The sequence below is a fragment of the Chroicocephalus ridibundus genome, chromosome 6 (assembly GCF_963924245.1).
Source record: "Chroicocephalus ridibundus chromosome 6, bChrRid1.1, whole genome shotgun sequence".
NCBI lineage: Eukaryota > Metazoa > Chordata > Aves > Charadriiformes > Laridae > Chroicocephalus > Chroicocephalus ridibundus.
The window spans coordinates 46536695-46549152 of NC_086289.1; the positions used below are offsets into that span (position 1 = coordinate 46536695).

At 54.1% G+C, this 12458-nt stretch overlaps 2 protein-coding genes across 2 annotated transcripts in view; both read right to left on the reverse strand.

The window, feature by feature from the left end:
- The window catches only part of XXYLT1 (xyloside xylosyltransferase 1), a 35438-nt gene that overhangs the window by 3659 nt on the left and 19321 nt on the right, over positions 1–12458 (reverse strand). Inside the window, exon 3 of the mRNA XM_063337457.1 lies at positions 11683–11815. Coding sequence (XP_063193527.1) covers positions 11683–11815 — 133 coding nt within the window. The remainder of the gene's footprint in view (positions 1–11682; positions 11816–12458) is intronic.
- Positions 1141–12458, reverse strand: part of ACAP2 (ArfGAP with coiled-coil, ankyrin repeat and PH domains 2) — a 101204-nt gene continuing 89886 nt past the window's right edge. Inside the window, exon 26 of the transcript XR_010071458.1 lies at positions 1141–1154. The gene's annotated coding sequence lies outside the window, so the exon portion shown is untranslated. The remainder of the gene's footprint in view (positions 1155–12458) is intronic.

Sequence of the window (12458 nt, forward strand, 5' to 3'; positions counted from 1 at the left end):
TGGTAACAAGAAGGGAGCAACTTGCCCTTTTCTGCAGCGAGAGGGGACAGAGCGACAAGCAGCAATTGTTCAGCCCTTCCTCCCGGCGCTGGCGTGACGGGGCCATCCTTCCCCAGCCGTGTGTGGGGCTGGGGGGGGAGGACGGGCCATCCCCGGGGAGCGATGCTGGGGTGAGATCCAGGATGCGACGAGCCACAGGCGGCTTCGCAGCACTGACAGCTCAGGAACCTGCTCACAGCACCACGCCGCAGCCTTTCCAGTGCTGGGCTCGGGCCAACCGAGGGGAAGGTATTCTGGCAGGGCCGCTGGCAGCGTCTGTTTAGCCTGGATTTCGCTCAGCTTTTGTCCTTCTAATAGAGGCTTTCGGCTCACTCCTTCTGCAGGGGCCAGAACAGAGAAGAGCGTGGCTGGAAGGCACCTCCACCCAGCTGGCAGAGGAAGGAGCAGCAGACAAGAGACCATCATTTTCTTTGGAGGAGATGGGTCTGGGGAAGCACAGCAACCAGCCGCTGCGCCCTGCGCTGCTCTGTCCTGCCTGACATCGCCCTTTGGCACCTGGATTAAATTTTGGCAAAACATGGTGGGGGCAAATCACAAGGGCTTGATGAGTGTGCTGCCAGGATCCGGGGGTGGCTGTGCTGCTGAGGGTGCAGTCCCCCCCAAGACAAACACTTTCCATTAAGGAACTAAAACTCTGGTTGGATGCAATGAAAATGTCTCCCCCTCCCAAGCCTCTGGAGCAGCTGAGATCTCCCTTGGGACTGGTGGTTCAGGCAGGGCTCCCCGCTCCCCCAGCAGCAAAAGCCAGGGCAGGACAGCATCCTGGAGATGCCGGCCACCGGGACGCAGCAGGGCAGGAAGCTGCTGGCTGGGAGGAGGGGAGGAGAAAGGAAGAGGAGGCATTTCAGGCTTTTGTTAACCGCCCTGGCCCCTCTAGACGGGAGGGGAAAGAAGTGACACTGGGCCCCCGACCCCATAGCAGGGTGCAGGGGAGCCGTACGGGGCTGCTGCCATGAGCGCCCGCCCGCAGCCCCGACAGGCTTCGCTTTGAGGAGCTGTTTATAAACAGACCCGGCGTGTGCTAGGAAACATCTGGAGAAGAGCATTTCCAAGCATTCAAATGCTGGGCCCGGGCAGCCCAGATAAAAAAAACCCTGCTTCCACCAGGACTTCCCTTGCTGGCCCAGTGCAGGGCACTCCGGCTGCACCTCCCCTGCTCGCAGGCCGGCGGCCACAAGCCCCAGCTCGCAGAGCTGCCATCGCACTCTTTAAAATGCCTCAGTGGGGAGAGCTGCCAGGGGAAGAAGGGACTGCTCCACCTATCAATCAGCTGTATTTTGCAGGTCCTTCTCCTGCTTTCTTGCACAGCGAGGGGCAAACACCGGGTGGGGGAAAACTATGTCCAAACCCATGAATTTCCACTCATTTACTTCAGCTCTGGGTTATGGGACAACCTCATGGGATAAGCTGGAAACTGCTTGTAAAGCAGCAGGGTGCCCTTGCTGGCACGAAAGGCAGAGTGGAGGACTTACTGCCAGCTGGGTGACCAGCAGCAAGCCCGGAACACTGTCCCCACAGGGACACTGTACCCACCTGAGATGTTCAAGAGGCTGCAACCCTGCCACACCAGCTGCGCAGTAGCCACTGGCCTTGCTGATGAGGACGTGGATCCTCCCCATGCGGCCGCATCTCCAGAAACACAGACAGTCTGTGGGATCCCCTTCAGGCACTGCAGCCAGGGAACTGAGGAGCCACGTCAAAAACAAGTGAAGTGAAACCAGATGCCAGGCCAGCCCCAGTGCAACTGCGGTCACAGGATGCCCCTGGAAGGCTGCAGGGTCTCTGAACGCACTGCAGGAGCCTGAGCAGCGTGGTACCTGGAGCGGAGGGATGCACAGCCTCTCCCTCACCAAACGGGGAAGAGAAGCCAACAGCCATTGGATAAACCCATAAAAATAAGGGGCCTGCAAGACTGTGGATGCAATAAACATCCCTGGACCAGTAAATTCCTTGCTGGAGCTCACTCGTTTGCTCCCACCTCTTACAAGCGCTGGCAGTCTGGGCCAGCTGCTTGGGAGGGCAGGACAGGCAGCAGGGATGGGCCAGCACCTCGAGGACATACTTTGTCACTGAGCCTCTGTCCTGGGGGTCAGGAGCTGGGGGACCCCAAGCCACAGCCAGCTGGACATGGGGCTCCTGGTGCAGAAGGGAAGCATGGGCTGCCGGTCATCCCTCTCTGTGCCACTCCGACAGCAGCCCTGCCAGCCCAAACACCAACTAAAACAACAAGTGCACACTCTTGCTACCTCTAAATACGCCTTTCAGTTCCCGAGCCAGAAAACAGACGGCTGGCGGCGTTATCCCCAGCTGCAGCTGCTGGCAAACGCCGCTGTTCCTGTGCAATAAGCTGTGAGGTGCGAGCGTGCCGTGCTCCTCCGCTCCATGCAGCTGCCAGCGCACCTCCGGGGCGGGCGGGAGGACGTGTGGCTGTGGTCCTCACAAGCAATGCCCAGCTGAGTGGCTAGTACCTGTGGGGTCCTGGCAAGCCAGCTGAGAAGACGGACAGGATGGGAGACTCAGTGGGAAGTATGCAGTGTCCTGATGGGGATGGGAGGACATGTTTGAAATGGAGGGGGAGAGAGCAAACAGAGGGGGCTAAATAATTGTAAAGACTTCAAGAGACAACAGATACAGGCTTAAAAGCAACCCAAGCAGCCTGGAGCACTCCCCCAACAGCAGCTTCTGGCCCGCCCAGAAGACAGGGTGTGGGTGGTGGAGAGGGAAGAGTGATGGCATGAAGATGATGGTGTCTTTTCCCCCTAATCCTCAGCAAGAAGAGCACTGCCAAGAAACCTCCCTGCACCCTTCTCCTCCTCTTGGCTAACCCTCACCGTGGCAGGCAGCTGCCAGTCCCTTACCACCTCTCTGACCGAGATTAACCCTCGGGAAAAGTCCGTCTGCCCTTCCTCCACCTCACCGCCACCAAAAGGCATCGCTGCAGTCAAGATGAGCCCTTCCAAGTTTCTGCTGCAGTCTGAGGAAGGCAGCTGCCCCAGGGCTGCATCCAGAGCAGGATTTGACCCAGGCTCCCCCTTCCCGCCCTGGCACTGCCAGACCTTGGCTGGGCAAGCTCAGCCCTGCTGCAGATGGATGCTTTGCAACAAAGCAGCCCTTGTTGCTAATTGCCCATTTCCCATGTGCAAATGCTAAACCCCTTAAGGAGCTGGGGCGGCAGGTTCAGTACCAGCCTGGCCCAGAGCGCCTTAGTGAGGCTGAGCAGCTTGTGTAACCCAGGAAATCCTGGCTCCACGCTTCTCGGGAGCACCATGCACCCAGCCATGTGCAATGGCATCGCCAACACAGCAGCACCCCCAGCTCTGCAGGGGAAAATGTCACCCTGGGACAAAGCAACCCCGATTACTGGCCAGGGACAAAGGGCAGGATGCGTTGGTGCACACACGAGGATCACCTTACCCTCCTCCGATGGGTTCAGGGCGAGGGTCCAGCTCAAGCAGGACCTCCAGCCCTCCCCTGCAAAACGCTGACAAACCGCTGGACTGAACTCTTCATTGAAGACGTCAGTAATTACTTAATAAACTTTTCACGTAATGCACAAATTATGTCTCGTCTCTACTATAGCACAGTCTGCATGCCAAACTTTTAAAAGGCCTGTATTTGGAACAGCAAATTGATTCTTGATGATTACATTTCTGCATGGACTTAGCAGTCCAAAAATGGACACACTTAAATAGATGATTAGCAGCAACTTATGAATGCAGCTCACAAGTGAAACACTTCCTTGGGACATGGATTTTCAAGGCCAGGCCCCCTCACCATCTAAAATTTTTGCACCCCATGTCGGTGCTAAAATCACCCTCCGTATAGAAGTGGGACCATAAATCCCTGTCTGGGTCGCATCGGTTTCCTTCCCTGTATAGATACAATGCCCGTGGCACTAGTGGTGGTGCAGAGCCATCGGCTGAGTGCATCAGACCATCCGCTTATTCAGCGCTGGGGAATGACAGAGGCGGCCCATTCATGGGAGCACTCTAAAACACCATCCCTCTATCCCTGTTCAGGAGTCCTGGCCATAGGACATTGTGCTGCCACGGAGGAGTCCTGGCATGGAGGGAACTGCCACTGAGCTTCAGAGAGCAGGAGGGCACTGCAGGAACCTCCAGAGGATTGTTGGGAGCTTCCCTGTATGGCCCCAGCACCTCATCACTCCACAAAGCATCCCAACTATGCAGCAAAACCTCTCAATTTCCTGCTGTTTGTTTGTTTGTTCTTCCACCAAAGGGCTTCGGCTCCTTCTCCACCAAGTGGTGGTGAGGAAGCCCTCTGCCGAGCGGCCCCAGCTGCCCTCCGGCTGCCAGAGCGGCCCATCTGCTCCTCCTGGCCCACCTCCGAATGCTCAGCCCCACCAGCCACTTTCCACAGCAGATTTAAGAGCCAAGCAGGGCTGGTTTGAGACCTCTGCAAGCATCTACAGCCCAGACTCCCCCCCCTACAACCCTGCAAACCCTTCACTGGGGCGCAAGGAGTCACGAATACCCGCACTGCACAGGCCAGTTTGAGCCTTGCCACTACCCATGAACAGCATTTTTCTTGGCAACACCAAACCAAACAGTGACCTCCCAAAAAGCATCATAGCCCTGCTCTTTCTTCAGTTTATGCTCTCCCATGACAAAAAAGTAACCACTGCAGATGACAGCAGTTGTGTAAACACCCAGGTGGATCTAATCACCTGCTCAGGAGGTTTAGCGTGCAGGGGCTGATGACCTACCAGTGCAAACAGGTACCAGCAACCCCAGGATGCCACTGGTGTGACACCTACCTGTAGACACCAAACCCAAGATGTTCAGGAGCTGAAATTGAGAAGTTCAGGACTTGAAGACAAGTGCAGGTACAGTAACCAATGTGTGCTCACCTGACACACCCTGGACTTGCGTGCTATGGCCAACAAAAAAAGCCCCATAGCAAAGTCCTGGTGAACTTGTCAGGTAGCCCTTGCAAATGAATGGTCACCACTGACATGTGCTCTCTGCAGACAGCAAAGTCCTTGGAGGGAAAGCTTGAATCCATGCTTGGAGAACCCCGACTGCCTTATCCAAACACACACAAGCGTCTTGGTTGTTGGAAAAAATCATGTTTGTAATGCCCAGTATCTCAAAGGGGACAGTTAATATTATTATTATTATTAATAGTATTCATGCTAATTGATGCACAGTTGTGGTTGTCAGATCTTGTCCAATTTATTCATTGTTTTTAAATGACACTTCAAGTTTGCTTGGCAATGGGAATAAGTGCAACGGGTCCCACATAATAATGATGTGCACAGATGTAAACAACAAAACCCTTTCACTTCTTGGACATATTTTTTTATCAGAAAGTAACGCTGAATTCCTGAAATCAATTCTGCTGCCAGTTTCTTGCAGGTTCTGCCTGTTCTGTAATTTTGACTGCTTCTGGGCAGTCATTGCCAAAGAATTCCTAGAAGTGTTCCCCCCATGTATCAAGCAGCAACAAATCAAGTCAAAGCCTCAAAATGGTTTAAAATCCAAAGTGTGCAGGGTCCGGCTTGCAGGACTGTGGGCAGTCACCATTGGCATCACCATGCTGGCGGGGCACAGGGAAAGCAAATTCTCCTGCCTCCTCCGACTGAAGGGCTTGGGAAACACAGATCCCATCGTGGCAGGCAGCTCCCTGCTCCCCCAGGGCAAAAGCACTTGGAAAAGAGCAAAGTCTCCAAATCAGGGCAATCTGCCTGCAGGAAGAACCCACTAAACCAGGTGAACTCAGGGAGAAGCACCTGCCTGCTGGAGATGGTTATCTCCAACTCTGGAAAGCTCCATCCCAGGCAACAGCCCACCTGCATTGCTGTATCTTAACAACCACCAGCACTGCCTGGGCTGATACGCAGGGAATCCAGCTGCTGCTCCTTGCTCGCAGCTGTCAGCAGTACTTTGGGGTGTTTTTTTAGATCCCAAGAGAAGGTACAGGATGTACCGTCTCAGCCCAGATGCGCCAACAGCCCGGCCTGGCTGCGGATTCAGCGTTAGCCTGCTCACAGCCCAGGATAACTCCGTTCCTCTTCCAAACATCTGACAAACTGAGTTAGCACTGCTGCCGCTGAGCTCCCAGCAAACATCGAGCACTGCAAGTGCCATGGCTCCGGGTCTGGAGGTTGCACAAGCTTGCTTCCACTCATTAATGGGCTTCTCTAGGTTATTTTACCAGCTCTTAAAACAAACAAAACCCAGCAGCGCACAGCACACCTACAGCAGCTCCCACACGATCACAAGCAGAAACAAAGCCTTTGCTTTCCACAAAATAATGTCCTGTTCAAGCTCTCCCTAGGTTTTAGGCTGAAACAAAGGCAAATGGCCTTGCAGCCATACAAGGACTCAAGCGTCGGTCCTTTGTAGTCTGTAGCTGTCCCTTTGATGTAGACATCCTCTCCTGCAGGACAAACTTTCATAATTTCCAGCACTGTGGATTCCCAAGACGCCTCCAGCTTTTATTAGCAGTGAAGATCTGACCCAATGGCAGGAACGGAAGCAGCAGCTGCCCATCCAGCCCCAGCTACATGCACCCTTGAACCTGAGAAGGTCTGGGACCTCTCCTGAGGTTCACCATCACAGGCAGTTAGCAGGTACCTTGCTCCAGCTGGAGCAAGGGGGTAAAAGCACCTGCCTGAGGACCTGTGGGTTAGGTCCTCCCCAACAAGACCTCCAAGGCGAGCAATGTGGGGGCAGCACTGAGGACCCCAAGCAGTGCTGGCACTGGCGGGCACCCTGAACCCACGGCCATGTGGCAGAGCCAGTAACAGCACCGGCACCACGTAGGAAGCAAAGAGGCAGGGATGGCCATGGGGATGGGAGCGGGGAACACGGTGCAGCACACTGGTCTGGGGTCAGCCCAAGGCTCCTGAGAGCAGCTGTGCAATCAATACGGCTGTCCTGCTTCCTCTTGCACACCACCAGTGTGACCAGAGGGACCTATAACCAGGAAACTCAGTACGAATAATAGGGTTCAGGCTCTGCCTTCTGTAATCAGAGAGTTTTTAGGACATTTTTGGGAGTGCCGTAGTGTTTCCCCACTTCATTCATCTCAGCCGCAAGGCTGCTTCAAAATGGGGAGGCTTCTCCCTTTGGCACCCAGCAGCGCTGAGCCGAGTCAGGCTGGCCCAGAGGCCCCCAGGGAGGTCTAGGCTGCAGCAGCATCTGCATGCAGATGCCCTCACGATGCCCTGATGGAGACCTCCGCTGTGCCCCCACGCAGCCTCTGCTGCTCATGCCCGCTCAGGAGGCTGACCCACAGCAAGCTGTGCTTCTCTTACCCATCACTCAGACCCATCACAGCTCGGACCATGGCTACACCACTCGCCACGCCAGCCATGCACCTCATTCATGCCCTGGGGACAATGACTTTGCCTGCCAGCCTGGTAGCTGGCTTGCAGGCTGCATCTGCAATCCTTGCTTGCATGTTTCTTAGCAAGGCTAAGAGCACAGGAAGGCCTGGACTTCTCAATTTGGTCAGGATCCGGAATGGAAGGCCCAGTGCAACATAAATATTTATACAGAGCATCACCGCCCGCCCTTTGTAGCCCGGTGAACAGGACACTGCCAAGCACGCCTGAGTAGCTGAAATGCTGCAGGGGACAACAGGATTTTTAATTAAGGTTATGACTCTACAGAAGCAGTCCTTGCATGGAAAGCCTTTCGAACCAGGCAAACTTTAGATGCAGATTTTAATCTTTCCATCAAAATCTTTCTTGCTGAAGCAGGAGCTCCCGGTCTTGGCCGTGGTGTGGATCCTGTGCAGGCAGACACATGAGCAGGCATATGTCAGTGCTGGGAAGAGGCTCTGCCTGCAGGCCAGCATAAAACATCAACCTGGCAGGAGGCAGCCAGTGCTGCCACGGAAAGCCCACAAGTATCTATGAGCCAGCCAGTGCTGCCATGGAAAGCCCACGAGTATCTACGAGCCTAGTGTATGATACCAGTGTCCCCAACAATGCTGGCAGTGGGGGTAGCCCCTTGTGGGACAAAGCTCTGCCTGCGACCCCATCCACAGGGGTGTTGACCATACCATACCCCATGTCACTCATTGGGTCCAAAAGCCTCAGGAAGGACAACATGACTGACTTACGGACAGAGTGCCGCTTCCCCCGCTGCGGCTGGAGAGAAGCAAATCTGACGCTGACGGCCTCAGACCGACTCCAGCACCCACCATGGGCTCCTGCAACCTCCCCCTCCGCACCCAGGACCCTCTGCCAGATACCATGCTGCAGGGCACGGAGGGGAGATGGATCTGCAGGGCGACCCATGTACAGCTTCAGCAGCAGCTACCGCTCCCCACAGGCCACTTCAACCCACCCTGAGCCACCTTAAAGGACAGGCCAGCTCCAGGCTGCGCAACAGTTAAACCCCAGCGCTTGCCTTGCAGGAGGGCCAGGAGATCTTGTTGCTCAGAGAAATGCATTTGTCCAAGACAAACAGCAGCCGGGCATTGTTTCAGCATGAGTCAAACAAGTGGAAACGCTTCCATGCCATCCTGTTTTGCTGTCTGGAGGTTTCCCCCTACCTTCAGGATGTGCAAGCAGGCTCTGGGACATTTCCTATTTGCTGTTCTCTTACTCCTCCGTTTCCTCCGAGCGCCTGTGCCCAGCACTGCTTGGTGCACCAGCGCAGCAGCCCCAGCCTTGTGTGGTCCCAGCCCGCGCCTGGGAAGTGCAGCCTACAGCCGGACAACCAACGGGCAGCTGCTGGAAACAGCACTGCCTCCCAGAAAATGGTGCATCGTCTACAAAATATGCTGGTCTGCGCCCATTTACCACCTGCACCCATTTACATGCCAAGTAGGTAACAAGGATCCAACACAAATGGATTGATCTCCATCCATCTTCCCTATCGCTGCGAAGATGGGAAGATGGCACACAGACCCTTCCCAACCAGACCAGCCTACCCTGCCCCAAGGGTGACAAGTCCACAGCTCCGAAGCAAGCTCAGTAAAGCTCTGCTGACTCTCCCCAAGCTCTCTGACATTTTGCCCCATGTTGGCTACTCTGCTTTTAAGGCCTTGGTGTTGAACGCGTGCTGGCGCAGCCATGGTTCACCCCCACACAACTGCTGGCAAGGCTGCACCCACGCTGCTGCAGTGTCACAGCCACAGTCCACAGCCTCAGGCACCCCGTCCTGCTTGGAAAACACCTCCTGGTCTGCTGTGGGAACAGATACCAGGATGCTGGCATCTCCTTCGTCTGCAAATCCAACCACATCACGTTGCTGCTTTTGCTGGGAACGCTTTGAGTACAAAGGAACAATGCTGGGATAAATCACACTGGGCAGCACTGGTGTGGCAGAGAGCTGTGGGTGAAGTGGTGAGGAAAACACAAATGGCGAAGGAGAGACCCCACCATCACCCTGTAACCCTCCTCCACCCCCACAACCACTTTCTTAACTGATGCTTCAAGCCTGCGCACATGGCAAGTCACATGGCTGGAGCTGGCACCTCTTATTTCACACCTAGAATGCGTTTTTATCTTGCTAGAAGTATAAAAATAGCGAAGATTGTTAAAAAAAAATAATGAAACAAAGACACTCAGGCTTTATCAGCTCGTGTTTTTGTCTGGAAACCCTTTTAGCAGCGAGGTGTGAGCCCCACAGGGCGGAGGGCTCAGCGGGAGGGCAGGCTGGCGTTTGCACAGCTCGCCCCACGCCGGGTGATCTGGCGACAAGAAGGATCAGGAACTTGTTTTCACATGAAGATCAAAACAGCACAAGAAGAAAAGCACAACATAGCCCAAAGTGACCCAGAACATCCAAACTGCAACAACAGAAAGTTCAGCCCAAAAATGCAGCCTGTGAGGGCTGTTATTGTTTGGCTTGTTTGTCCCCGCTGCAGGCGGCAGGAGCAGGGAGAGCACAGCTTCGGCTCAGGTCAGATATTCAGTGCTCAGCCCCGCGGTCCCGTGCCTTGTCCCCTGCCGTGCCAGAGATCTCTCCCTCCAGCGGAGCACCCCAAAGCTTAAATCGGTCCCCCCCGGCATGCCCTGTCCCACAAACCACATCCAGGCATCAGAACACCATCCCTGCTCTCTAGTTATGCGTGAATGTAATGCAGAACGGATCCCTGCAGAGACAGAAACACAGGGCAATTCCACTATGGACTAATTGCAGGCAAACAGACACTTAATTTATCCCACAGAGGCTGGGCTGCTAATAAACGGGATCTGCCCTGCTGGGCAGCGCTGACTGAGGCTGACAGTGTGACACGGCCCTGCGGTCACACTTGGCTGTCGCTGCTCCCTCCATCCCACTTTAAGGTCTAACAATTTACCATTCTGGGCACTAAAATCCTGCCAGGACACCCAAAGCAGATCCAGGAGCCCTCCATGTTCCAAGCGTGGTGATGCCCTATGAAGACAAGACCTCACCATCCATGTTCCTCTGGTCCCAGCTCTCCCTGCTAAGAGCACAAGCCAGGAGGGGAGATGACACTTCTGCCACGGGCAGAGAGATGTCTTTTTCCAGCCCGGGAACAGGGGTGACTTCTGCATTTTTAACAAATAGAAATGCTCTCATGAGCATGTTCTCAGCTGGCTTGGGCTTCTAGGAAACAATCGGTTGTGATTAATGACCATCAATCTCCTGCTGGTGAACTTCTCTCTGTCTCCACCCTCATCCAATCCAGATGTACATGCAGCAAGAACGGCTGCTCCAGATCTTTGCAGCTCTGCCTTTGCCCAAGAGTGCTGCTGGACATGTCTTAGGAGGTTCAGTTATTGATCTCACTATTAAGGCTTCCAGTAGGAAAGGAAGAGACATAGAGAGCTCTTAAGCTTTATCTATTCTCCAAGAATATTTACATTAAGATTAGCCAATCTAGCCAAGCCATCTCAGACACTCAAACTCTGCTCAGCTGCGAAGCCATTAAGGCATCCTGACTTGATGATCTGATTCACCCTGGATTAAAACAGAACCTGAGGTTCATCCTTGGAACAATGCAGGCTAAACTAAAGCAATTTCTTTAAGCACCACCCTGAAGCCCACCAGTGGCCCATGAGTGGGGAAAGCCAGGCCACCCCTTGGTGCATGCCTCCCACCGCTAGCTGCCACCACAGTCAGCACCAGCTGGTGGACCAAGGGTCTGAGGAGCAAGTGACCATGGGACTATCCTCAAGTTTGCAACTCCAGGTCACCAGAGTTGCCCACTCAGTCTTCCCTGGCGGAATATTTCTTCAGCAGAAGGCACACAGACACTCCAGGGACCCAGAACCTCACTGTTGCCTAAATTCAACCCCTACTTTTTGCACTATTCACAGCCAAAACTCTGACCCCCGACATACAAACCAATGCTTCAGAATGCAATCACAGCGTGGCTGGGCAAACACACCTCTAGCAGATGTGCTATTATCTAGGCATGGATTTTGGCACCGATGACCAGGAACTTGGCTCTGGAAGACTTGCGATGGTGCGTGAGAACAAGGAAACCACAGCAACACTGTACGCTCCATTCATACCAACCTACAAGTTTCAGATTAAGTCCCCCTGCAGCGATTAAAGCAGGAAGACTGCCTCCCCCTTGATTTACTTCCAAAGATCAATCTGAGTTGAAGAGAAGATACGCCAGCCGCCCGCTGCCCACCCCCTGCCCCCCATGGGGAGCGGGCTGTACCTGTACACTGGCTGCATTTCCCTGGCAATCCCAATGACTGCTCCCTCCGGGAAGTTGTCAAACTCATCAAACAGGTCTCGGATGTTGGTCTTGTACTTCAGGTCCAAGTCTACCTGGATGATCTGTGTTATTTCTGAAAGCACAAAGAGAAAAAGTCATCTATGTAAGACAAAATTGTAACCAGTGATTACCAAAGACTACTTGATGAATTACACCCAATGAGGATTTGGTGCAATCAGCCCCATGGGCAAGACTCAGCCAATTCAGGGCAAACGCAATCCAGCTGCAACCTCTACATAAAGCTATCAACCTCCAACCATCACGACAGCATTTACCACCGCATATTTTAGACATTATTTACTTCAGAAACCATTTCTGGTGACCTCCTGCTTCTACTCACGCACTCCTCCCCTCCAGAAGACTGGTTTTCCATACAACTGACAAAAGCAAGAGGTGGCTTCAACCCAGGCTCTCCATTTCTGGAAGTGCTTCTGCATGAGCAGCCACCCAAAACCCCATGCTTACTCTCTGCTACCTACTTGTGGGAAAAGCTAACAACTCCACAGGCGTTTCCCAGCTCCAGCCCGCAGAGCATCCATCCCTGGCTTGACGTATCAGAGCAATTCCCATCACGGACAACGTCCATAATTCAGTCAGCCACCTGACACCCTCAGTAACACCTTCAGAAACTTATTAGCTGCCAGCAGCCTGACAGGGGCTTCCCCAAGGGCAGAGATGACAGCCCCCTGCCTGTACAGAACTGCTGGCGGTCTGCA